At 44.9% G+C, this 23263-nt stretch overlaps 1 protein-coding gene and 1 long non-coding RNA gene across 4 annotated transcripts in view; one reads left to right on the top strand and one right to left on the bottom strand.

The window, feature by feature from the left end:
- LOC135898951 (fatty acyl-CoA reductase 1-like) overlaps positions 1-9974 on the bottom strand; it is a 49853-nt gene extending 39879 nt beyond the window's left edge. For all 3 annotated transcript variants that reach the window (XM_065428221.2, XM_070535658.1, XM_070535659.1), the window contains exon 1: positions 9652-9974. In XM_065428221.2, the coding sequence (XP_065284293.2) occupies positions 9652-9955 (304 nt within the window). In that variant the 5' untranslated portion in view covers positions 9956-9974. The remainder of the gene's footprint in view (positions 1-9651) is intronic.
- LOC139057431 (uncharacterized) overlaps positions 1-23263 on the top strand; it is a 327910-nt gene that overhangs the window by 57251 nt on the left and 247396 nt on the right. The window lies entirely within an intron of this gene.

Below are 23263 nucleotides of genomic sequence, written 5' to 3'. Positions count from 1 at the left end.
GGAACGACGACTCCAGAAGCGTTACAGGAGAATGTCACTGAAGTCTGCCAAAGCATTTCACCGATGGTGCTCAAGGCAGCAACAGCAAGCGTTCTCAGAAGATCCCAGTCTTGTATCGCTGCAGAAGGTGACCTCTTCGAGCGCTTGCTGTGAAAGTGCATGAAAAATAAACGTAAATTCAGTGAAAGAATGCGTCTGGTCATTTAGGATACTCTTATTCTACCATTTCCAGCCCACTGAAAACCGTTTTTTTATTTATGGATGTTCAATTTGCTTACAGCTATCGCGAAATGACGGACATGTTGCTTCCTGCAGCACAAACAATAACCACTGCGTCTGCTTACCGCTATAACGAACTTTTGCGAGGGGAGCACATCACCGGTGTAAATGGCACTGCCAACGCCTACGCGGTTGCCCTGTCGTCTTTCAAGCGGCAGCGCGCCTATGGCTGTTTGTGTGCAGAACGATTGGGAGCAGTACAATCACGACGCGCAACGGGCATGTCACTTAGTGTGTTGTATTTCCGCCGGCATCATCAGTAAGCTGAAATACACTAATACTTATTTTTATGTATACAAATACAGAAACTGTTTATTCGGCCCTTTTCTAAATGGAATTTTTTCCTAGCATCGTTACTTCAGAAGTTGGTTTATTAATCTTGACTAAAAACCTAGTTAAGCAAAAATACAAAAAATAGCGGGACACAATAGCGGAGCAACAGCATTTGGTCGCGTCGCCTTAGAGTGCATCGGCATATTTTTAAACTCTGGCTAAAGTTAGATGAAGCACTTTGTATACAGTGACTATTGCTTAGATAGATAGATTTATTGGATACTTATGCGTATATTTAAATATCTTGTTGCGAGCTTTTGTGGATACATCCAGTGAACGTTGTTTCCAGAGAGCACATTTTGGTTTTTATCAAGCTTTATCTTCGCATTTGTGTATGCCATTGTACTTAGAATTTCTAACGTATATTTTGCAGAACTGCTGCTTTTTATATGTGATCTCTGTTGCGACGATGATTTCGGTGCAATTACAATACACGACCGCTGACAACTGCTCCTGCGCAGTGCATTGGAACGAAGGACAGCGCCACAAAGAATTTTCCCTGGCAGTTGTACATGTACAAACTTGCAAACAAGGTTCTTGAATGACAAATTTTCATTGAAAAACAAGAAAGGGGCTGACAGATGGAATAGCACACTGTGGTATAAAATTTTGTAAACAGGGATGAAGTACCTCAGACAGGCTGGCCAACGTTTCGATAGGTGGACCTATCTTCGTCAAAGGCGGCCTCGTCATCCTCGGCGTGTTAGTTTTAAAGGGTTAGTGCAGTGACGTCACGTGCGGGTGTAGTCGCTGGCGGCTGGTTTTAAAGAGAGAGATTACAAGAGGGAACAGGCGCTGTCGTCCTACGTCTGTGAGCCTCATTCTCAAGACGAGGGGACAAGAGCGTGAGAGTGGGCACGCGGGGAGGAAAGAAAAGAAATAGAAAAGAATAGACAACACATTCCGAAGTCAATATGCCTTTTTCGGCGCCTCAACCCAGAGTATCGCCTTCTGGATGCCGCCGTAACGACACCTACGTTAAACGCGTGGGGCAGTGCCCCTTGAAAGACCATGCCGCTGCCTTTCAGTCACCCCACACATTGCACCGCAGACTCCTCGTCGCCACCTTAACTATTTCAAAATTACTCGACCTATTGCTTGACCGGCCGTTCTAATGCCTCAAAAACATGCCGCCAACGACTCCCCCTGAATACCTCCTAACCTTTCGCATCCCCAACACGCTCCCAAGCCCCCGTATTTCTTAAAGATTTCATTTTTCTCTTTCTTTTTCTTTCACCCGCCCCCCCTTTGTTGTGTCTTGGTACGGCCCTGGCTCCCCCCTCCTTTTTTTCCTTTTTTCCCCTTTTTTTCTTCTATTTCTTTTCTTTCCTCCCCGCGTGCCCACTCTCACGCTCTTGTCCCCTCGTCTTGAGAATGAGGCTCACAGACGTCGGACGACAGCGCCTGTTCCCTCTTGTAATCTTTCTCTTTAAAACCAGCCGCCAGCGACTACACCCGCACGTGACGTCACTGCACTAACCCTTTAAAACTAACACGCCGAGGATGACGAGGCCGCCTTTGACGAAGATAGGTCCACCTATCGAAACGTTGGCCAGCCTGTCTGAGGTACTTCATCCCTGTTTACAAAATTTTATACCACAAATTTTCATCGAGATATTTGTCCTCAACTTGTTCATTTCACGACCTTTACATTCATCATGTTAGCGGCATGAACCTCTTTGCTGGTTTCTTGCTGATGTAGTTCTAAAGTTCGTGTGATATTTTCTTTATTATTAAATAGACAAAAGCATGGAAGCATTGATATCAGTTATTTCTGGCACAATTTTTGGGACACAGGAATATGCTCTTTTATGAAAATATACATATTTTTCTAGTCTTGACAGTGCATAGCGTGCAAGAATTCGTTTGCAGCACCTTTGGCAATGGCAATGCAGTTGCTATTCATGTATTTGATCCCTCGACAAATTCTGTGAGGAGGCGCAGCTCCAACGTTCTGCTTGTCTTCGCGAGGCCTCGAGTTGGAATTCTTGCCACTGTGGTCGCATTCCGTGGGAACGAACTGATGAAACGTCCCAGTACAGAGATAATACGGCGCGCGTTAAATAATTACAGCTGCTCGCTAATGATAGCCCTGCATAGAGGCGCGTCCGTAGCTCTAAAATCAATCAATCAATCAATCAATCAATCAATCAATCAATCAATCAATCAATCAATCAATCAATCAATCAATCAATCAATCAATCAATCAATCAATCAAAAACAAACAAACGAACGAACATTCTGTATGCTGTCGAAACGCATACTTGATACGCGACAGAGGCACATGAATTCGTGTTGCTGTTCGTGAAATCGACTTGCACAATTAAGTATATGTCCTTAAAAAATTTAGCGCCCTTTTTCAGATGCGATAAAGACAAGGTCGACACTTAACAAAAGGAAAAGATTGCAGGGGCCAAGAACTTTCTAAAGGAAAAAAAATGTTCCATAAAAACATTATTTATTCTTGTATTACCCAGTGATAGACCCGCGTGCCCCTCTCTACGCACCACGAATTGAATTGTGCTGAATCTATACGAGACTTTGGCTTCATCTCGCACATTGAAATGCTGCGACCGTGCAACATACCGTAGTGCACAACACTAATGGGTGTCTTCATTGCAGCCAAAAGAATATGATCTCTCTGCTTTTATCCTCTTTCCAACCCTCAATTCCCCCACCTAGTGCAAAGTAACAGATCAGAAGCTCTCATCTGCTTAACCTCTTAGCTATTCTTCCTTCTATCCCTCTCTGTTGACTATTTGCTGGAACGACTCCAAAACGCTGCGATTGAAATGACGGAATTATTTCCTCGTAATCTATTCTGCAACACAAACCGCCTTCTTCTATTGGTTTCTTTCTTTCTTTTTCTCTTTCGTTCTTTCTTTCTTTCTTTCTTTCTTTCTTTCTTTCTTTCTTTCTTTCTTTCTTTCTTTCTTTCTTTCTTTCTTTCTTTCTTTCTTTCTTTCTTTCTTTCTTCTTGCTGATAGCGAATTGGCTCGTAAAGGAGGCAGGGGGTTCAATTACAGGCTGCGAGTTTATCCTTGTCGAGTGGTAGCGTGTCAAGGGCTCGTTATGGTGCTCGTCAAGCAAGCTTGTTAGCAAACTAGGGTGGTTGCTTGGGCTATATGGTAATTCATGATACAATATGACGTACAGCACGACAAGGACTGTGGGTCTAGCAGTCCTGGTCCTTCGCGCTGTACGTCATTTTTTATCTTGTTGGCAAAGAAGCAAACAAGAAATATGCAAGAATACTGCTCCGCGAGGAAATTCCTTCAGGCCACAACCGCTGCGTATGAAAGAGTAAAAAACTGTCCAATTAGAAGCAACAGTAAGAAATTCTAGTGGAACGACCTGCTTCAGAACAATAGTAAAAGAACGCGGCGAGTGTAAATGGCACGAGCTGCACGATAAATTAGTCGGGTAATTGCGTAGCAATAATATTTATATTATACAGCAGGAGCAAGTGACAGTTGCGGAGATGAAAGCAACTGAATTTCTTGGGGACCGAAACATGGCGGTGTAAGCCTGAAAGGAATGCCGTTCTTTTTTTGTTTAACAAACTGCAGAAGCCAACTCGTGGTCTACAGGATATCGATCCCTCATAATGAATATGATTACAAGCGGACTTTATTTGTAATGTATGGAGCAACGTTGAGCTTTCGCTTACGATTGTAGAGAGCCTTCAAAACTTTGTACTCCCTCCTAATTAGGATAATTAACTCCTGTGGGTGCGACCAAACTGAGATATGAAGAGGCTGCCTTACACTTCCTTTTGGAAGGGACTTGCCTTTGATGTCACTTATGCAGGCGATCGTTCCTAAAGCAATGACACCAACGTAGCAGCTGTAGTGGATGGCACGAGCAACCTTTAACAGTCAACTGTCCAGTGTCACGGGGACGAGAGCGATGAACGACGTTCGTCGAGGGAACAATGTTAATAAAAGCTGCAGGCTCAGAGAAGCACAACATATATCAAAACATATTTAGGCCTTTCATGTTCTTTGTGTCACAGTGGTACATGGCCAGGGGCACTTATATAGTTGCGCACTCCCAAAGGCTCAACTTGCCTACTCGTACGCCTTCCCGGTGTCCCCATTAATCTATGTGGACGCATACCAAGTTAGACTAGCCCGGACGTCTATTTGGTCCCTACTATGTACCACACGGGAAGCAGCAGGGGTGGAAAATGTAACCAATTTTGTTGTTGGGGAGCGCCCTAATACAAAGCCATCAACATCAACATCATCATCATCATCATCATCATCATCATCGTCGTCATCATCATCATCATCATCATCATCATCAGCCTGGTTACGCCCACTGCAGGGCAAAGGCCTCTCCCATATTTCTCCAACAACCCCGGTCATGTACTAATTGTGGCCATGCCGTCCCTGCAAACTTCTTAATCTCATCCGCCCACCTAACTTTCTGCCGCCCCCTGCTACGCTTCCCTTCCCTTGGAATCCAGTCCGTAACCCTTAATGACCATCGGTTATCTTCCCTCCTCATTACATGTCCTGCCCATGCCCATTTCTTTTTCTTGATTTCAACTAAGATGTCATTAACTCGCGTTTGTTCCCTCACCCAATCTGCTCTTTTCTTATCCCTTAACGTTACACCTATCATTCTTCTTTCCAATATGAACCTGACAACGTTTAACGCTAGAACGTTATCTAGTGAGGCGAGTCTAGCAGTGCTATTGGAGGAAATAGAGGGCAGTAAATGGGATATCATAGGGCTCAGTGAAGTTAGGAGACCAAAAGAAGCATATACAGTGCTAAAAAGCGGGCACGTCCTGTGCTACCGGGGCTTAGCGGAGAGAAGAGAACTAAGCGTCGGATTCCTGATTAATAAGAATATAGCTGGTAACATACAGGAATTCTATAGCATTAACGAGAGGGTGGCAGGTCTTGTTGTGAAACTTAATAAGAGGTACAAAATGAAGATTGTACAGGCCTACGCCCCTACATCCAGTCAATACAAAGCCATGCTCTTCGTCTATTCAAATGTTCTTATAACTAACAGACAGCAGGGGAATGTAATACAGATTCCAACACCTTAGACTCAGCGCAGAAGATAGACATGAGCCGGTAGTCATTAATTACACGTCTAGCCCCCGACTTATGTAGGGGCACTATCCGTGATACATTCCAAGAACTAGAAAACATACCATACTTTAGGTAACTATTGAATAAACGTCCGAAAATAGGGAAACAGACGCTCCTATGTGTCTTAAGCAGTGCAGGAGGGATACCATCAGCGCCACAAGAAAGGGAGGGTTTGAGACACTTTGAAAATAAGGTCTACAATTCTTTATTTAGTGATAGAGACGAATTGTACCAGACTGAGAAGGAAGGTTACTTGATGTAGAAAGATTTTTTACACCAAATACTGAACAGAAATGTTGTGCAAAAGCATCAGCAGCGTTTGCAACAACATCACCATTGTCACCAACAAGACACTCTCTGCGGTGCTCTCTTTAGAAGGGTGAGAGAGTAAGAGCACGCGTAGCTTCAGAAGTATTTAGAACTATGTGTGATTCTGGTTTTAACACGATCGCAGTGGTTGTAGTGAACATTGTTACAATGGAATTTGCAAAGCGAACGCAAGCGCCTAAGTTTAGGTATCTTGTTATCTAGGCCTGTTTGCCGCTTTTCTTGTGTGCACGGTTTTTCAGTATTGTAGCCGTTTTAGCTCTTCATAAAACGAATGGAAAGATTTTGACTTTTTGATTGTTTTGTAAGCATGAATACGCACATAACTTTTTCGATGAATTTCATAAACAAAGGAACCTACTATAAACACCAGCTGCCCCGTCTACGAACGACCAGTCAGTGCTTTCAAGATAATTGTAGAAGCTGACGTACTTTATAAGAAGAATGTTGAAGCTGCACAACCTGGTGTCATCGGAATGAATGTTGCGTTTCTGTGTTGCCACAACTAAGGAAACCATTAAAGCAGGGTGTAACTTGCCTGGCGCCACTAGATGAACGTTGAAATACGTGATAGAAACAGCATTAGGATTCGTGAGACAAAGATTCTAAAACGTTGCCACATCAGTCCTCTGGAAGGTTAGCTGCTGCAGGGAATTAAAAGAGATAAAGTCAAGCAAGAAGCGGAATTTTTGAGAAACGCAAAGAGGAATTCCGGCAGACATTATTATTATTACTCAGAACTCACACTAATGTCGCCAATGAGGAAGACGTTGTGGCTATTATGCGAAGTTATGATGACTTCAATTGATGCCAGGACGGGACTATATGCGGCAGTAGTCACATCCAGCGCTAGACAGTATGCACCAAGCAACAGCCACTCACCACCTGAACGGCATATGTCTAACCGAACAGCCTAATGATCGCATTCTAGGTCAAAACGGCAGACACATTCTCTTGAGCTATGAACAGCGATAAAGAAGCCATGACCTGTCTTGTTCCAGGAGCAGCAATGACGACTCCCACGAAATACGTTATACTAGAGAGGAAAATAAGCGGTAGAGGCTATTTCAGGAAACGGGGACGCTTCACCTAAAGCTATTATAGGATGAGCAGAAGAAACAAAATTTGAAAAACACTCATTAACTTTTGTGCATGGAACACGAGCATTTTGGTAGAAGATGGATACGTCATTCTCCTTTAGTCCCATCTTTGGCTGCCTCCTCTTCTTTCTGCTCCTTACGCAAGATACGCTGCGGCTGAGCTGCGATTGATGTCCCGTGAGTGTACCTTGCCCCTGTGGGACTCGAATGTTTTCACCATGTGTCGGGTGCATTCGTTGTCTCCGGACATACGGATGCACCTCCCGCCTGGATTACCACGCCGTGAACAGACCATGCTCTACCGTCTGTGGCTAGGCGTTGCCTCTACAAACTCAGATGCTTTTCTCATAGGAATGGCCAACAGTCCCACGTGCGACACATGTAACGTCGACGAGACACTAGCACACATTATCTGTGTCTGCCCGCGGTACAGTGCTGAGAGACAAATGATGTGCAGAGTACTGGACCAGTTGGACAATCGTCCAGTTTCAGAACTGAAAGCTTTAGGCCAATGCTCCGAAAGAACATTCGCGTTGAAGGCCTTACTCGCGCTATTAAGGTTCTTAAGAATGCCGCCCCCTACCGCTGTGTAGTGTACGCGCTTTGTTCGTGCTTGTCTTCCTTTCTTTCTATCTCCCCCTTCCACTCTGTTTCTCTTTTTATCCCCCTTAACCCTTCCCCCTGCGCAGGGTAGCCAACCGGAACTACCTCTGGTTAACCTCCCTGCCTTTCTCTACATTATTTTCTCTCTCTCTCTCTCTTACGCAAGATCATGCTGTCATGGAGTTTGCTACGAATTGGTTAAAACAAGCAACACAGATTGGGGAAGAAACCGCGGCAAGTTCTCTCTTGCGCAAAAACATTTAAACAAAAGCTCGCTTTCCATGCTTAGTTTCAAAGCGATGAAGCTCGCAGCTAGCTCGTATGAAGAAAATTGTCAGAAAAAATATGGGTCCGCTGCTAGACGGCCAGCATGTCCATAGGTAATCGCGAGAGAGGAGGGCGGCTGCAGAACATGCAGAAGGACGGGGACGTGACGCACCCGCCGCTATGTTTAGTTTCACCACATTTCTTGCATCGTATAACCATAAGGCACGCGCAGCTGCAGAACGGATTATCGGTTCTTCAGTGAGTTTTATCATGTTTGCAGGGTGTCGGATCCCTGCTAGAGCACTGTACAGGAAAGTCAGATATGAGAAGGCGAACGACTTCATGTATAGCATACCTCGAAAACACGTGTCTAAGAGCCACTTGAAAAACTGAAACATTCATTTAAACGTTAACGAAAGCTAAAACATTAGCATCCTTGCCACTTTCGCAGTTCCCATACTGGGGGAGAAGGAGTGGGAGAGGGAAAAACGACGTGAGAAGGCAAGGAAACAGCGGTTGCGGGCGACTACGGCGCGGTACGCTTCTTCCACTTTGAAAAATAAACACCATGCAAATTTGTCAAGCTGACAAATGGCGCGGGGCGTGCAGACGCAAAGCCGCAATAAATTACCGTATGGTCCATGCGATGCTATAGAAGCGGCCGCACATCCAATCAACACTTCTGTGCCCGCCGCGGTAGCTTGACGGCTATGGCATTGCTCTAGGTAGCAGGCTCAGTCCCGTCCATGGCAGCCGCATTTCAACGGGAGCGAAATACAAAAACACTAGTGCATTTACGTGTAGGTGCACGTTAAAGAACGCCGGGGTGTCCAAATTAATCCGAAGTCCGCCATTAAGGAGTACCTCATAATCCGATCGTGGTTTTAGCATGTAAAGCCCCATAATTGAAAGCTTCTGCAACGGTGCGATGTGCCATGTGAGGCAATGATAATACTCAATCCTCTCAGAGATTCTAAACAATAGCACACAACAACGCCTCAAACAAACACGTCTCTCTGTGTGTTCTGTGAACTACGCAGACAAATAGTAGGGGTGCACGAAAGGTAACATTTAAAGCCAACTCAACACTCTCGTATTGGATTAAACATTGAAGAAATTACGCGTCGAAATCACCAGTAATTATCGTTAATCAAAGCAAACAGCATACAAAGCGTCGCTTACATACATTCCCACAATGCGTGGGATCCGCATACTTTTTTTAATGAGGATGTTTTCTTTAGCAACGGATAGCGCAAACGAATTCAGCTTGCACATACGAGACACGACTTCAAAACGAAAAAAAGAAGAAAGAAGAAGAAGGGGAACGCACGCTTGCGAAGCCGTGTGCCGGACGCTCCTCTGGCGTCCTTCAATCAAAAAAATTTCGCTGGCCCTGTCAGGCGCACACGTTACAGCAAGGGAACTAGGCCCCAGTAATCATTTCCGCGTCGGGTGACATTTCAGGGCAACATCCAGCTGCGCAAGAGCACGTGATTATTGCATGGTTCTAGAGTGAATTACGAAGTCACTGCCTGGGCCGTAATCTAGAGCAGCCATAAACGCCAGGTATGGCTGAGTACATCCCGCGTAACAAGAACAAATGTCCCATTTTCCTCTCTCCGAGTGCTTACCAGTCGGCGGAATGATTTCAGCGCAGGAGAGGGATGTCGTGGGGAACAGAAGACGTTGCCGCCGCTGCAGCTCTTGTGAATGAAGCGGCCGCTTTCCGGGCAGATTCCATGCAGATGTCTTCAACAGCGGCGTAACGGGCTGTTCCGCTCCTCGCATTCCTCCGCGATCGTCTTCCGTGTCTCGCGCCGTTCTTCCAGCTTTAGTTGTCGCCTTCACCATCCTACTCTTCGTCGTCGTCATACATCGTCGCCCTGCGACAGACACCACGAACCTTGAAAACAGCAGGAACTTGCATGTATCCATACTTAATTCGTGGCTTAATTGGCATAGCACATCGGGCCGGCTCTCATGGGGCTTGTGACTTGAAATAAAGCCCGACCATTATACTGTAGTAGCGTACCGTTTCTGTTTGCTTTGTTGTCTCATGACCCTTTATGAGTGATGCCAGGATTGCAATAAGGGTATAGCGCAGCTGTAGAATTTATTCGCGTGACGTGACATCCTGCGGGCATTCCATGGGGACTTGGCTAAACTGTATTTCAAAAATGCACAAACATTCAGTGTACATGATTGCGTCAGTTTGTTCTTTTTATCCTTTCTTGTTTTTGTTCATGCGGCTTGGTGGGGGCTCTTTGTTTTCTGATTACGTTCTTCTTACGGATCAAGCATTGTTTCCTTTTATGCACGCGGCGTTCCTGCCTTTTGGAATGTTGACGCTGCGGAGGCCGTCACTGAATATAGAGTTAAAATTTATTTTGATTGCAAAGTTCCTGGACATTGAAATCAACTCACGCGCAACTACGCAAAGTCGAACCGTCCTTCTTGTTCTTTCTTTCTTTCTTTCTTTCTTTCTTTCTTTCTTTCTTTCTTTCTTTCTTTCTTTCTTTCTTTCTTTCTTTCTTTCTTTCTTTCTTTCTTTCTTTCTTTCTTTCTTTCTTTCTTTCTTTCTTTCTTTCTTTCTTTTTTGCAGTGCGTAAATGCCATGGCTGTGATGAAAAATGTCTTTTGCATTGCAGTCGGCAGAGAGGTTCCCTTGCTCGAGTACTTAAATGCAACAGATTGAGAGGGACAGGAAAGCGGCATTACATTTATTATATTAGTCGTTAGTAAGTTGTGGCGATTATACGTTCGGCACTATCACTGTATTAGAAGCGCCGGACAGAGGCACACACAAAGAATGGTTGCAAGGTGAACTAGGAATCGGTGCTGACCTGATACTGTGTAGAACATTGTGCCCAGCGACAAATCGTGTAAGGCAACCAGTGGCTCCAATAACTTCCTCAAGGACTGCATTAGAATAAAATGCTCTTGTGAGTTTCACTGAGTGATTATTATGTGTATTATATGTGTACTTATGTGCAAACTCAAAATGACATGTTACTTTGCAAAGCCTAGGACTAGTTGATTTCGGTTTCAAAGTGAGATAATGACTTTCATTGAGCCTCGCTGCAATCCAATAATTAAAGCATGCACAGCTAAATGACCCCGACATGCGGTTCTGCGATAATGTAAGCTTTGTGGAGAACTTTGGCAAGAAGTGAGCCGGACACCTGGGTATGATGCATGATACACTGCAAATAAAAAAATTATGCAGATGATGTAGGAATCCATGTGAAGCAAAGCTTCATTCACGCAGCATGTATTAAATCGCATGCAACTAACTCTAACACACACAGGTATTTCTACTTTTATCGTATGCAGCGCACAACGTTATGGCGCTTTTTTGTTTATCCATCACGAAGGTCACAATTCTAGACTCATGAAATTTTTCTGTCTATGCCTCGCATCATTCCCAAGCTATGCGAAAATGGAAGCACCAAATCAGACTGTTGCACAGTGTCAGAATTCTATGCGGTGATGTCACGAGGACCAAAGCGATGTATGACGTCATTCCCCCTTTCCCTTACCCCCAGTGTAAGGCAGCAAACCGGACGAATGTCTGGTTGGCCTCCCTGCCTTTCCTCTCCTTGCCTCCTCTCTCTTTAGGCGAAGAAAGAATGGTTATGAAAGCCGTATGCACAAAAAATGCACGACACCTATCTCACTACATTTATGATTTCTGTACCTCTTTTGCCACGCAGTGAGACACATTCCTTTCGACGGATTGCCTAAGAATGGTGACATACCAGTGACACATACCGAATGGTTAAATAAAAAATTACCGACGATTACGTTACTTCCTAATGCGAAGTTTGAGAGCAGCAAATAAGCTGTTTCACCTTTTCGATAGATTGAGGCAAAGAAATCGAGCAACACATGTATGCGCTATCACAGAATTTTTTTTTTATTTTTCACACGTATTCCTTTAACAAAGACTCCGCTAACAGTTCTTGACAGTCATGAAGGAAGCTTTGTGGTCGGAGAAATAGACTGATATATGTTCGACTTGGTACACCAATGCTTGATTCTCAAAGACGAGATCTATACAAGTGCCTCGCGAGGTTGTCACAGCCGTGGGACGCGTTACGAGCGAGAGGAACGGGATGTTCTCCCGACGGCGGCGATGAGCCTCCGCTTCGGCGACGCGTACTCCTGGATCATCTCGACGGCGGCGATGGTAAGCTTCTGCTTCGGCGGCACGCACCTCTGGATTCTGACGGCGACGGCGCTGGGCCTCTGCTCTGGCAGCTCGTTTAGCAGCAGCAGCAGACGGAGGACTTCCATCGGTCGTCTCGCTCATGGCTCAGAAAGAACTGGCAGATAATTTCGCAGTGGCGAAGGGCAGCGGCAATTTCGGCTCGGGCGGTGCACATATACAGATCCGCCGCCACCGATCTGGCTCTCTGATTGCCACCGCACAGGGCGAACGGCAGCGGCAATTTCGGCTCGGGCGGTGCACATATACAGATCCGCCGCCACCGATCTGGCTCTCTGATTGCCACCGCACAGGGGTTGCATTGGAGGAGGAGCGAAGAAAGGAATTAAGTTCGAGCCGGCGCTTTGACAACCGGAGACTCGCAGGAAGAGGGGGGAGGGGGGCGGCGTGTACACCCAGCGGCAAACGATGGGGGCAGAAGCGCGCGCAGCAAGCGGACAACACGATAAAGGGAGGAGGGAAGAGATAGCAGCGACTGACTGATGCCGCTGACGCCGATAGTGAGTCAACCCCAGCTGCGGAGTTGGTTTCAGGGACAACGCCGCCGATGCCGACACAAACAATATGATACCCTCGCTTCCGCAGCGCTAAGAACCAGGTCTAGCCGTGGGAAGGTGGTCACGTATTCGTCGACGTGCCGGGGCCTACGTGAAATAACCGGCGCGTCGGCAACTGAAGAGCACCCTATCCGCCACACAAGAACAGGGGGGGGGGGACCCTTTCCTCCTCTTTCTGCGTGGCGGCGACGGTGTTCTATGCAGTCACGTTATCTTGACTCTCTAGCGGCGTCAGCGGCATCCAGCGGTATCAGTCGGTCGCTGCTAGCGCTGGGGGGATGAAAGGGGGGCGGAGCTGGTTACGAGGCCGACGACAACGCCGACGACGACGCGAAACCCAGGAACGGACGCCAAAGAGCTGCGCTCTAAAAAAAGGAATAAGTTAGATCAAACAATCCGTTGAATATATAATATGCTATTCCCTTAAGCAATCGATATGCTTTAAGAATACCTATGAGCCGACATCATAGGTTCAGGTTTTATGTAGGAATGTACTGTTTCATTACGTAGAACAGAGGCGCACTTATTTTCCCTACTTTTTTATCAGTGTACATGTTATATAAGCCCATTTGCTAGTATTGAGGTTCGACACACACATATAGACTTCGCATATATACCCATATGTACTCGTATATCTGTTGAGAGACCGACCGACCCAGCAGCACACAGCCGCCAGCAGCCACGCCAAAGCCGGGGGCAGCCAACGAAAGCATCGCCTGAAAAGACAGTCTTTTGGCATATTAAGTTATTTGCTGCACATAGCAGTTAATGGCACGGAAACCACGCCATAAGAACGACGCCGTCGACGGCGAGACATCGAGGACGATTGCGGTGAGACAACAATAACAATGAGGAAAATGGTGGGACGAGTAACGATGATGTCTTGGCGATGGAGATAATTACACTTCGTTGACCGACATATTAAAGCGCTCCTTTCAAGAAGAAGAAGAAGAAGAAGAAGAAGAAGAAGAAGAAGCAGAAGAAGAAGAAGAAGAAGAAGAAGATTTCGGGAATTGCATACAGGCGCGCACTGTGCACATCTTGCGCCGGCGATTGTGTCAGCGACGCATCACACCGCTGTACGGCATGAAAACTGATCAATTTTCAGACGAAAGCCAGTACGCCCGTCCTTTCCACCAGCCTGCCAGAGAACTGACGTCACAAGCAGTAACTCTTCCACGTCAGAGGCACTGTGCGCAACGTCACCAATTCGTGACCCAGCGGATCATCTATTGCAGAACGCGCAAAATCGCCATCGGTAGTGGGCGGGACCGCAAAAATGAAAAAGAGAGAAAGAAAGTGGACCATACTTTGTGCCCGAATTCAGTTTTGTTTTTGCGCGACACTCCTTTCGCTAAGATCAAACCGGTTGCGCATCGGCTGCAGTTGATACAGTACAAAATGTTGCCCTGGGTAGCATTGGGCAGATCGGTGCCGGTAAGGCCGTGGCGCCTGCATGCCGGCAACTGCTTCGGCAGCAGATCCAACAAAGACGTGCCGCGTCTGTCACATTGCTGTCGTATTCATCTTCGCCAAAGAGTGGAGGTTCCACACCGTCCGCGTTTTCAGTAGTCGCCACGCAACAGTGAACAAGAGCGTGCGAAGGGACAAATGCAGGACATAAAGCCTACAAATGATAAAATGAAGCTGCTGTGCCCTACCGCGTGCATTTATTCTCGCTTTTTTTCCGCTGTAGTCTTTTCATCGTCTTACGCTGTTTAACTACGGCCGGTAATTTCTGCTAATACTGTATGCATATAATCTATGTGTGTTTTCTTTATTTCTATTTCAAGAGCTGACGCAGGGAAAGAACTTTCTGCACTTGCGCATGAATTGACATTAGCTCAATGGAATTCATCCGAATTCACAAGTGCACGCCTTCATACCCTGGGCGCTAACCTACAGCTCCGTATTCCGCCCGACCTTCCACGACGTAACTGTACCCTTCTAATCCATCTATGGCCTAGAGCAGCATTTTCAAATGCGCACTCCATTCTTATCGGAAAGGCCAACAGCCCACTTTGTGACTTTTGCGGGTGCAATGAAACAATCGCACACCTTCTTTGTGAGTATCCTCGTTTCAACCCGCAAAAAGCAGCTCTCCAAGCCAACCTAAACCAACTGGATAAGCGCACACTAACGGAAAACAACATCTCTGGAAACTGCCGTACGCGAACCTAAGTGCGATTCGCTATGAAGGCGCTGCTACGTTAGGTAAAAGACACGGGACTTTGTGACAAATTGCGATTGTACGCTGTGTGACGTAGGATCGGACGGTGACACTGCGTATCACTAGGAACGCCTTCGCAGACTGCGTGACAGTGCCCACAGAAACAGTTCTGTATTGTGTGTATGTTTTTAAATTATTTTTCTCCCTCTCACCTATCGCATCCCTTTGATCCTCCCCCGGTAAAGGGTAGCCAACTGGAAACAATCTCTGGTTAACGTCCCTGTCTTTCCTTTGCCTCCCTCTTTATTACACGCCATTTCCAGGGGTCCATGATTGACCTTATTGTAGTGGTGCCATGAAAAGTCATTTCAAAAAGACCGAAAGAAAGACTAAGGCACACAAAGTACAGGGAACATTGAATGATTTACAGTATTTCCGTTGTCAAATATGCCGTTCCATGCGTCAGTCGTATTTTTTCTTCCATACCCTTCAAAAGAAAAAAAAAGATTGAAGCTACACTTCATCCCGTGAAGGTGGTTGACCACTAAAGCTGCTATGGCGGTATTTATGGTGGTATTTATGCGGTATTTATGCGAAATACGAAGATATACCAGGCACGCACTACGTCACGCACTACGCCATACATACACAAAGCTACCGCTGTAGGGCTTTTACGACGGCGCTGTTGCGACTCGCGGTTCGAAGACATGGGATCCTCTTTCCTCGTGGAGTAGTGAGTGAACGTGAGGCTGGGTCCGATATTCAGCACGTTTGACAAACACGTATATATTTACATAAGTACAAGAAAATGCAAAGAAATACAGAAAAGTTCACGATAAAGTGGTAGTTTCCGATCAATCCCAGCGTCCGTGGCTTCTTTTATGCCTTGCGGGATCATTGTTAAGTCACTTCCCCCAATCCGGTGCCAGGGGGCCAATGACATCAGGCCCCACCAATCCGGTGTCAGGAGGCCGCAGACGTCAGGTCTCACCAATCCGGAGGTAGGTTGCCCCTTTTCGCTGATGCCGATCGTACTTTGAGAGGGGATGGCCGGATCATCGCACTGAGCACGTCTCTGGCTTGGACACGCCAGTTTGTGCTACTGACAGGTGACAGCCGTATCATTGCTAATTGATGATACCTCTCATGAACGAGGTATTCCCGCGCTGGTCATAATTCAACCGTGTCAAGAACCATTTTGACGAGGCCGTCGGCCCGTTCCCCATAATCGTGCGAGCCGTGACCGAAGGGTGTCGCGGGATGAACGGCTGGTCACAACACCGCTATAAAGAAGCAGGTGGTGTCGACGCAGGCGGCCATTGAACCGAGCCTCGACGCGATCGAGGATACGCGTTGATCGGGTCGCAGTCCAAAGTAGTGCACGAAACAAAACACGTTTGTTTATAATTTGCGATTGAGCATACTTCCTAGTTAATTAGCTGAAAAAAAAACATGGAAGCAGTAGAGTTTTATTCGAGTGGACAAACATCGGAATATCCGTTTCCCTTCCATAGACGCCCGTGTATTGACAGCAGTCGGAAATTCCACAATATTCGCAACTTTACTGTGAACTACGTATTAAGAAAAGTAAATGAAACTTGGCGTAATGTTATAGTAGTCTTACCGGTTAATTGTCATATAATTTGTTTCGGGAAAGTTTTGATAAAACAGGAGTTACATCAGTTTTATGTAACCGCACTCCCTCTATATATGCCCATGTATTGACAGCAGACGGGAATACTGTAACCTTTACAACTTCACTGTGAACTAACTAATTAAGACAAGTAAATGGAACTTGGCGTGATGATAGAGTCGCCTTAGCGGCCAATGTCAGTATGATCTTTTTCCAAGATACATGCATTCGGTGGAGAGCTACAGAACATTCGCGAGAAAGTTGATTTTTCCGCAAAGCGTTTACTGTTCGCCGCCACGATTTTTCCGGAGGGTAGGCATAGGCGGCTTCGTTTTTATAACAAACACGAGAGGTTATTGCGGTGCGCAGGCGGCGGAAGCCCTGATGTTGTGGCGCATGTACCTTGACAAGCCGGGAAACCGTGACGGCGCAGTTGGGACTGTAAGTTTGTGCCCTTATATTGTTCTGTAGATAGGCACGCCCGGAACGTATGTTCCTTTTGTTCCCTTTAGCAACAGAAACAAACCTTACGTAGGCTATGTTCATCGAAGGCGTTTTGTCGGATCTGTACGACCAGCAGATGCTGTTGTCGATTATGTAAATCATTTTGGCTTGATGTGTCTGAGCGTAGATAATAACGGGAGATCTCAACGGTTCCAGGTCAGTGGCCTGCTCTTCAAGCAGAGGGTCATGTTCTTCACGAATGATCAGAAGGCTCTAAAGTGATTCTGGCTTTGGGGACGGCGCACGGCGACAAGAGCAAAGCAGCCAAGTTATCCCCGATGTGGCATTATGGAGGACGCATTAGTCCGTCAACAATACCTAGAACGTACGAAGTCTTTTGCGAGACGGGTAGCTTCATAAGAAAGCGACACAGGACTGCCACAATAGTTCAAGAAGCGGATAGGGATGTTTTGGCATTCTTTGCTGCTAACCCTCACGGTAGTGTGCGCTACGCCAGTGCGGAGGCGGGAACCGCAAAATCATCAGTTCGGATGATTTGAAGAAAAGGTCATATGCACCCGTATTATGTAAATCTTCATCAAAAACTTGAAGACCGATATTTTGAAAACAGACTTGACTTTGCGAATTGGATTTTCACGAAATGTGAAAAAGAACCGGACTTTCTCACTCGCGCGCTTTGGACGGATGAGGCTATTTTATCCAGAAACGCACAAGTTAATCTTCGCAACGCGCACTACTGGAGTGATAGGTATCCCCACTGGCTGGTACAAACACGGCACCAATACCAGTGGTCGTTTAATGTGTGGTGCGGTATCACTGATGGCAACATCATCGGACCCATCTTTTTTGACAACACACTAAACGATGCAATGCTACGTCAATTGAAACAAAAATAATTGATCAGAGAGAATAAATACCCATACGTTCAGATTTATGCATGTCCTTAGGGATACACAGGGTTCCGTAGAAAATACATGGGAACGCCTATAGTAGGGGTGTGTTAACTAAATTTCGTGGCTGGGTCAACTTGAAATTTGGGGGTGGGCCAAGTGAAGTGTCGAGGGGGGCCAGCAGAAATTTATGGATGAGCCGACTTAAAATTTTGGCGTGGGCCAACCTAAATTTGGCTGTGGGTCAACTTAAAGTTGGGGGCGGGTCAAATTGAAATTTGGGGATGAGCCAACTTGAAATTTGAGGGTGCACCAAGTTGAAGTTTAGGGGTGGGCTAACAGAACTTTGGGGTAGGACAACCTGAAATTTGGGGGTGGGCCAACTCGAAATTTAGGGGTGGGCGAGTTGGAAATTTCAAATTTGAGAGTGGGCCAACTTGAAATTTTGGGGTCTGCTAACTGAAATTTGGGGCTATGCTGACGCATACTTGAATTACTTCAATGGAGTTACTGCATACTTTTTGTTCGCCTCTGTTCACATTTCGGAGGATTTGCGTAAGGCGTCGTAACAATAGCACGTAACAATAACAATAGCCACCTCACATAATTAACAATTTTGAAACTAAGCTTTTTTCTGTTGGAATTTTTCTCGACCTGCGCAAAGCTTTCGATTCTGTGCAACATACAATACTGCTCCACAAATTAAAAACTTACGGGATCCGTGGAGTGGCAAATTCACTATTGGAAAGTTATCTAACTGCACGGATACAGTACACTCAGATTCATGATGTAAAATCCAGTTTTGGTATGATAAAATTCGGTGTCCCTCAGGGTTCAATTCTGGGACCACTTTTATTTATTCTCTATATTAATGACATTGTAAACATTCCATTAACTCCTAATATCCTGATGTATGCCGACGATACTAATCTCTTTTTTTCCGGCTCCAGTCTCCAAGTACTTGAACACCAATGTAATACCTGGCTTGAGGAGTTAGCGGTTTGGCTCTATGTTAATCAACTTCAATTAAACGTAAACAAAACAAAGTTTATGCTCTTCCATCCAAAAAACAAACCATTAGATCATCACATCAAACTATTTTTTAATGACTCAAACATCGAGCAAGTTCATAGTTGCCGGTTCCTTGGAGTGTTTTTTCGTAGCGATTTGGGTTGGAGTGATCATATAAACTACATTAGACTAAAAATGGCCAGATCTATTTATGTTATTTATCGTGTTAGACATCTCCTCCCACTACAAATTAAAAAACAGTTATATTTTGCCCTTGTTCAGTCTCACCTGGTGTATTGCAACCTAGTGTGGGGTACATGCAACAAAACTGATTCACACAAACTGCTTTCTCTCCAGAAAAGAGCTCTACGTTCATTAAGTTCAAGTTCATCTGTTGAAGCTAATCTTTTCGAAACATTTCATGTTCGCAATTTCTTTCACTTATACAATTTTAGTTTGGCTCTTTACATTTTTTATAAAGTCAAACATGACTTTAACTCTTTTTCTAATACTTATAATTCGAGAAACGTTGCGTATGGTCTACGTTCCGTTGCCCTATCTACTGCAAGACCCAGAACAAATTATGGTAAACAAACAACCGATTATCAAATTATAACATTATGTAATGCTTACCAGTCTCTTACTCAGATTGCTTTAGAAAGTTATAGTGTGTCTGTATTTAAGAAAAAACTGACGACTCTTTTCCCCCCCGGTTAAATTTCGGCTAATTCTGTATACTTAGTTTTCTTTTTTGATTGTGCATATTATGAAATGTTTTGTTTATTGTTAATGGATATTTATTATTGTCTATCATTAACTATTTTCTATTGTGATCATGTTTGCTCATTGTTTTTTGTTTTTTTCCCCTCTGTGTTCATTCGGCCCCCGTTTCCATGATGTGTGATCGGGGTTTAGGCCTTGTCAGGAGGTATGCTTGGTCTACCTCCTTTAGCCTCACCTCGAGGGCATATTGTATTGTATATAATATGGCCAAATAAACATACTACTACTACTATACTACTACCATGCTGCTCAAAAAGCTAATTTACTTACGTGAGGCTTTCTGCAAGCTTCTGCCTTCTTGCCGTTCATCAGCCTCCGGAATTCAGTATCAGTTGTAGCCCATTTTGACTAATACGATACCACGGAAGTCTGCAACGATACAACGGCCATGGGATTGAAGCCGCTTAAATCAAGTTTACCGTGGACACGGCGGCCGCTTTCTCGCGCCTGGAATCAAACTATTCCATTAATAAGCGCGATGCTTAAGTATATAAGTAAATTCATAGATAAAACAAATTGTCTTTATTTATTGGCGCACAGTCGCGCGTCGTCATTTGTCATCGCACAATTTGCGGGAATACATCTTTGCGAGAGCGAACGTGGCCGACTGGGCCACTAGGTTTTCTGCCTCCAGGAGTAACCTGTACCCTTTTGCCAACACGCCATTAGTCTATCCAGTTTACTACAGACATGAAAGATTGTTTTTTTTTCAGGCTGTTCATTATTTGCGTCCTCCACATATATAGCTGTACTGTGAAGTTGCTTCGCTTTTGCTACACTGTACTAATAAGTAAACTTACCTTCCGTTTCTGTTCCTCTAATAATGTTGTATTCTTGCTATCGTTCTCACACGTAATGTACTCAGAATATTCGGGCACCCTCAAATGAAGTGCTTTAATTTCTTGCCCGAGCACGCCCGCCATTGTGATACAAATAAAGATAACTTGAACTTATTTGCTCCAAATTAAAGACTGAATTAGACGCTTACGTCATCCTGAACAACGCCAATAAGAACCTTAGTGCTCAATCTCCTAATGCCTGTGTTCTCAAGCCTTTTCTTTTTTTTTTCATGATGTCACCTTGTACCATAGAAACGTCCCCCTGATGTATCTGATGCGTTAGTTGTTTTTCTCGAGCGCACAATATAAACAGTCATGAGCAACTGCAAGATGTCCTGGCGGCAGGCCACCATAGCATGTCACACAAGTATGTCTACGCTGATTCATTTGGGTTGGCATATGCCAATTTGTGCGTCGTTACGTCGCCACATGCTACCTCTGCCAGAGATTTAAAAGCCGTCCATCTAACCTGACTCTCTTCTTCAGCCTCTTGATATATACCATGGGATTTTCTTTCATTAATATAATTCTCAACTCACTCGGCCCTTTCCCTCTGTTTACTTTCACAAAGTTTGTGTCTGTCGCTATGGTTGCTAAATACGTCCAATGGTAAGCTACCACTCAAGCCTTCCTGACCACCTGAGCAACCGATCTCACAGGCATCCTCCAACGCGGCGTTATGTTCAATATTTATTTATTTATTTATTTATTTATTTATTTATTTATTTATTTCATTACCCTAAAGGAGAATGGCATTACAGAGGGGAGTGAAAAAATACGATCATACAGAGAACAACAAGATACAGTGAGTTACAATAACGATTTCAAGCAAGCGTGAACAATGGTGGTTAGTGCCTCGCAAAAACGTTGGTTATCAATGATTTATGCAATGTCAGCAGGAAGGTGGTTCCATTCGATTGCTGTGCGCGGAAGAAAAGATTCGGAAAAAGTTTTCGTTTTACAAAATGTCACACCTACCTTATGGCGATCCTCAAGTACTCTTCGCGCACTTAGCTCACCGCTTTCTCCCCAATGTCATCGTTGACACTACACGCTCGTGCTAGACACAAGTAGGCAACGACCTTAATGAAGTATCGCTTTCATGCTATTTGAAATGCTGTCGATGTACATTTCCGCTGATCACCGGGATGAGAACGTGGCCTAGTCTTTGGCGGCATTCGACAAGCTCGCTCTACAATACCGCTTGTTCTTCATCTATTTTTTTTTTCGACAGGATATACTGTATTTCCTCTGAATACATATACCTTCGGTATATTCTAGATACCGGATGCTCGCGGTGATGGACCCTGATTGATCCCGCATGCGAACTCACTCGTATCCCCTTATCCGCTTAACAGCAGGACCAAAAATTTTTATGTGGCAGCCACACCTCGATCGCCTGCTCATCGCCTGACCCGGTTGTGCCTGTCAGGTGACCTAGTTGTGCTCTGCATCTACGTTCGTGCTGTGAGCCTGAGGTCTTACTTACGAACTTGACCCCTACATCGAAACAATACAGTACATAACTTCCTTGTGTTCTTGTCGCTTAACACCTCTCTATCACTGACAACTGCGCTTTTAGATATTGCAAAAAAAATATAGACATCCGACTTTCAAGCGTACAGTCGGATGCGCACTACAGGACCCATTAATGCGCCTGCTATTCCTCGTTTTGTTCGTTTTTTGTTTTTACCGGTGTAGATCACTCGACTGTTACTTCGAAATTGCCGGACGTCTTAAGCGTCGTTCTTTCAGAAGCCTCTCGTCTGAGCAGTAATGACATGTTCAGTATAGTCAAGCAATACTACACAGCTCATACACAATAAACTTACAAGGGATTATTAAAATCATACAAAATTAATATACTTTAATGTGATTCTAAACAATAATGTTGGCGGCCGGCAAAAGGCTGACTTTAGCACGCCAATTATAATGATACACCTAAATGCTTATAAGAACCGTCATAATGCTGAAATTTGTTGCCTGAATTCCAACATGTGTCAAATGCACAAAGTAGCAGTGCGCTCTTTCCCAACTTCAACGCCAGTCTTTCCTGTGTCACGTTGGCTACGTTACCGTTGTTTTCAGATTCTTTCTTTACCAGAGCAGAAACTGTCGAAAACGTGGTAGACATGGAATATACAGTGCAATCTACATTGTGCAGGGAACCTTGTTGGGATTCCTGCATTATTGCATTCGTATTTATAAGTTTTTTCAATTTTTTTTCCATGCCGTAAGACAGCGCTCGTCGATATAAAAGTGCGAACTACATTGGAAGACTCAAAATAATCGATTTTTTTACTTCCGCGCTGGACAATGTCATCGGCAGTGTGATCCCATTATATTGCATGGAGAGCAGGCGACAATAAAAAGAAAAGAAACGAAAGCTGCGTTACATTTGTGTTACGAATCCGGATAACTGCGATGCCTGTTCTGAGGCCAGGAACCTCGAAATAAATCTCCCCTTAAATCCGCGTAAATACGGTAATATAATATTGCGATTTAAGGGAGGACTGCAGTTGCGTGAATGCCTTTTTGAAACTACCTGCTGCACGCACGAAATATTCAGTACAGTTTCTCCACATGTCCTCAACCATGTGACAGCGCTCACGAAAGATGAAATGGGAGCACCATTTGGTCAAACGTTGACGGACGGGAAGTGTATTC

Source organism: Dermacentor albipictus, chromosome 3 (assembly GCF_038994185.2).
Source record: "Dermacentor albipictus isolate Rhodes 1998 colony chromosome 3, USDA_Dalb.pri_finalv2, whole genome shotgun sequence".
Taxonomy (NCBI): Eukaryota; Metazoa; Arthropoda; class Arachnida; order Ixodida; family Ixodidae; genus Dermacentor; species Dermacentor albipictus.
The sequence above is the reverse complement of the archived record's forward strand: the minus strand, read 5'-3'. Positions and strand labels throughout refer to the sequence as shown.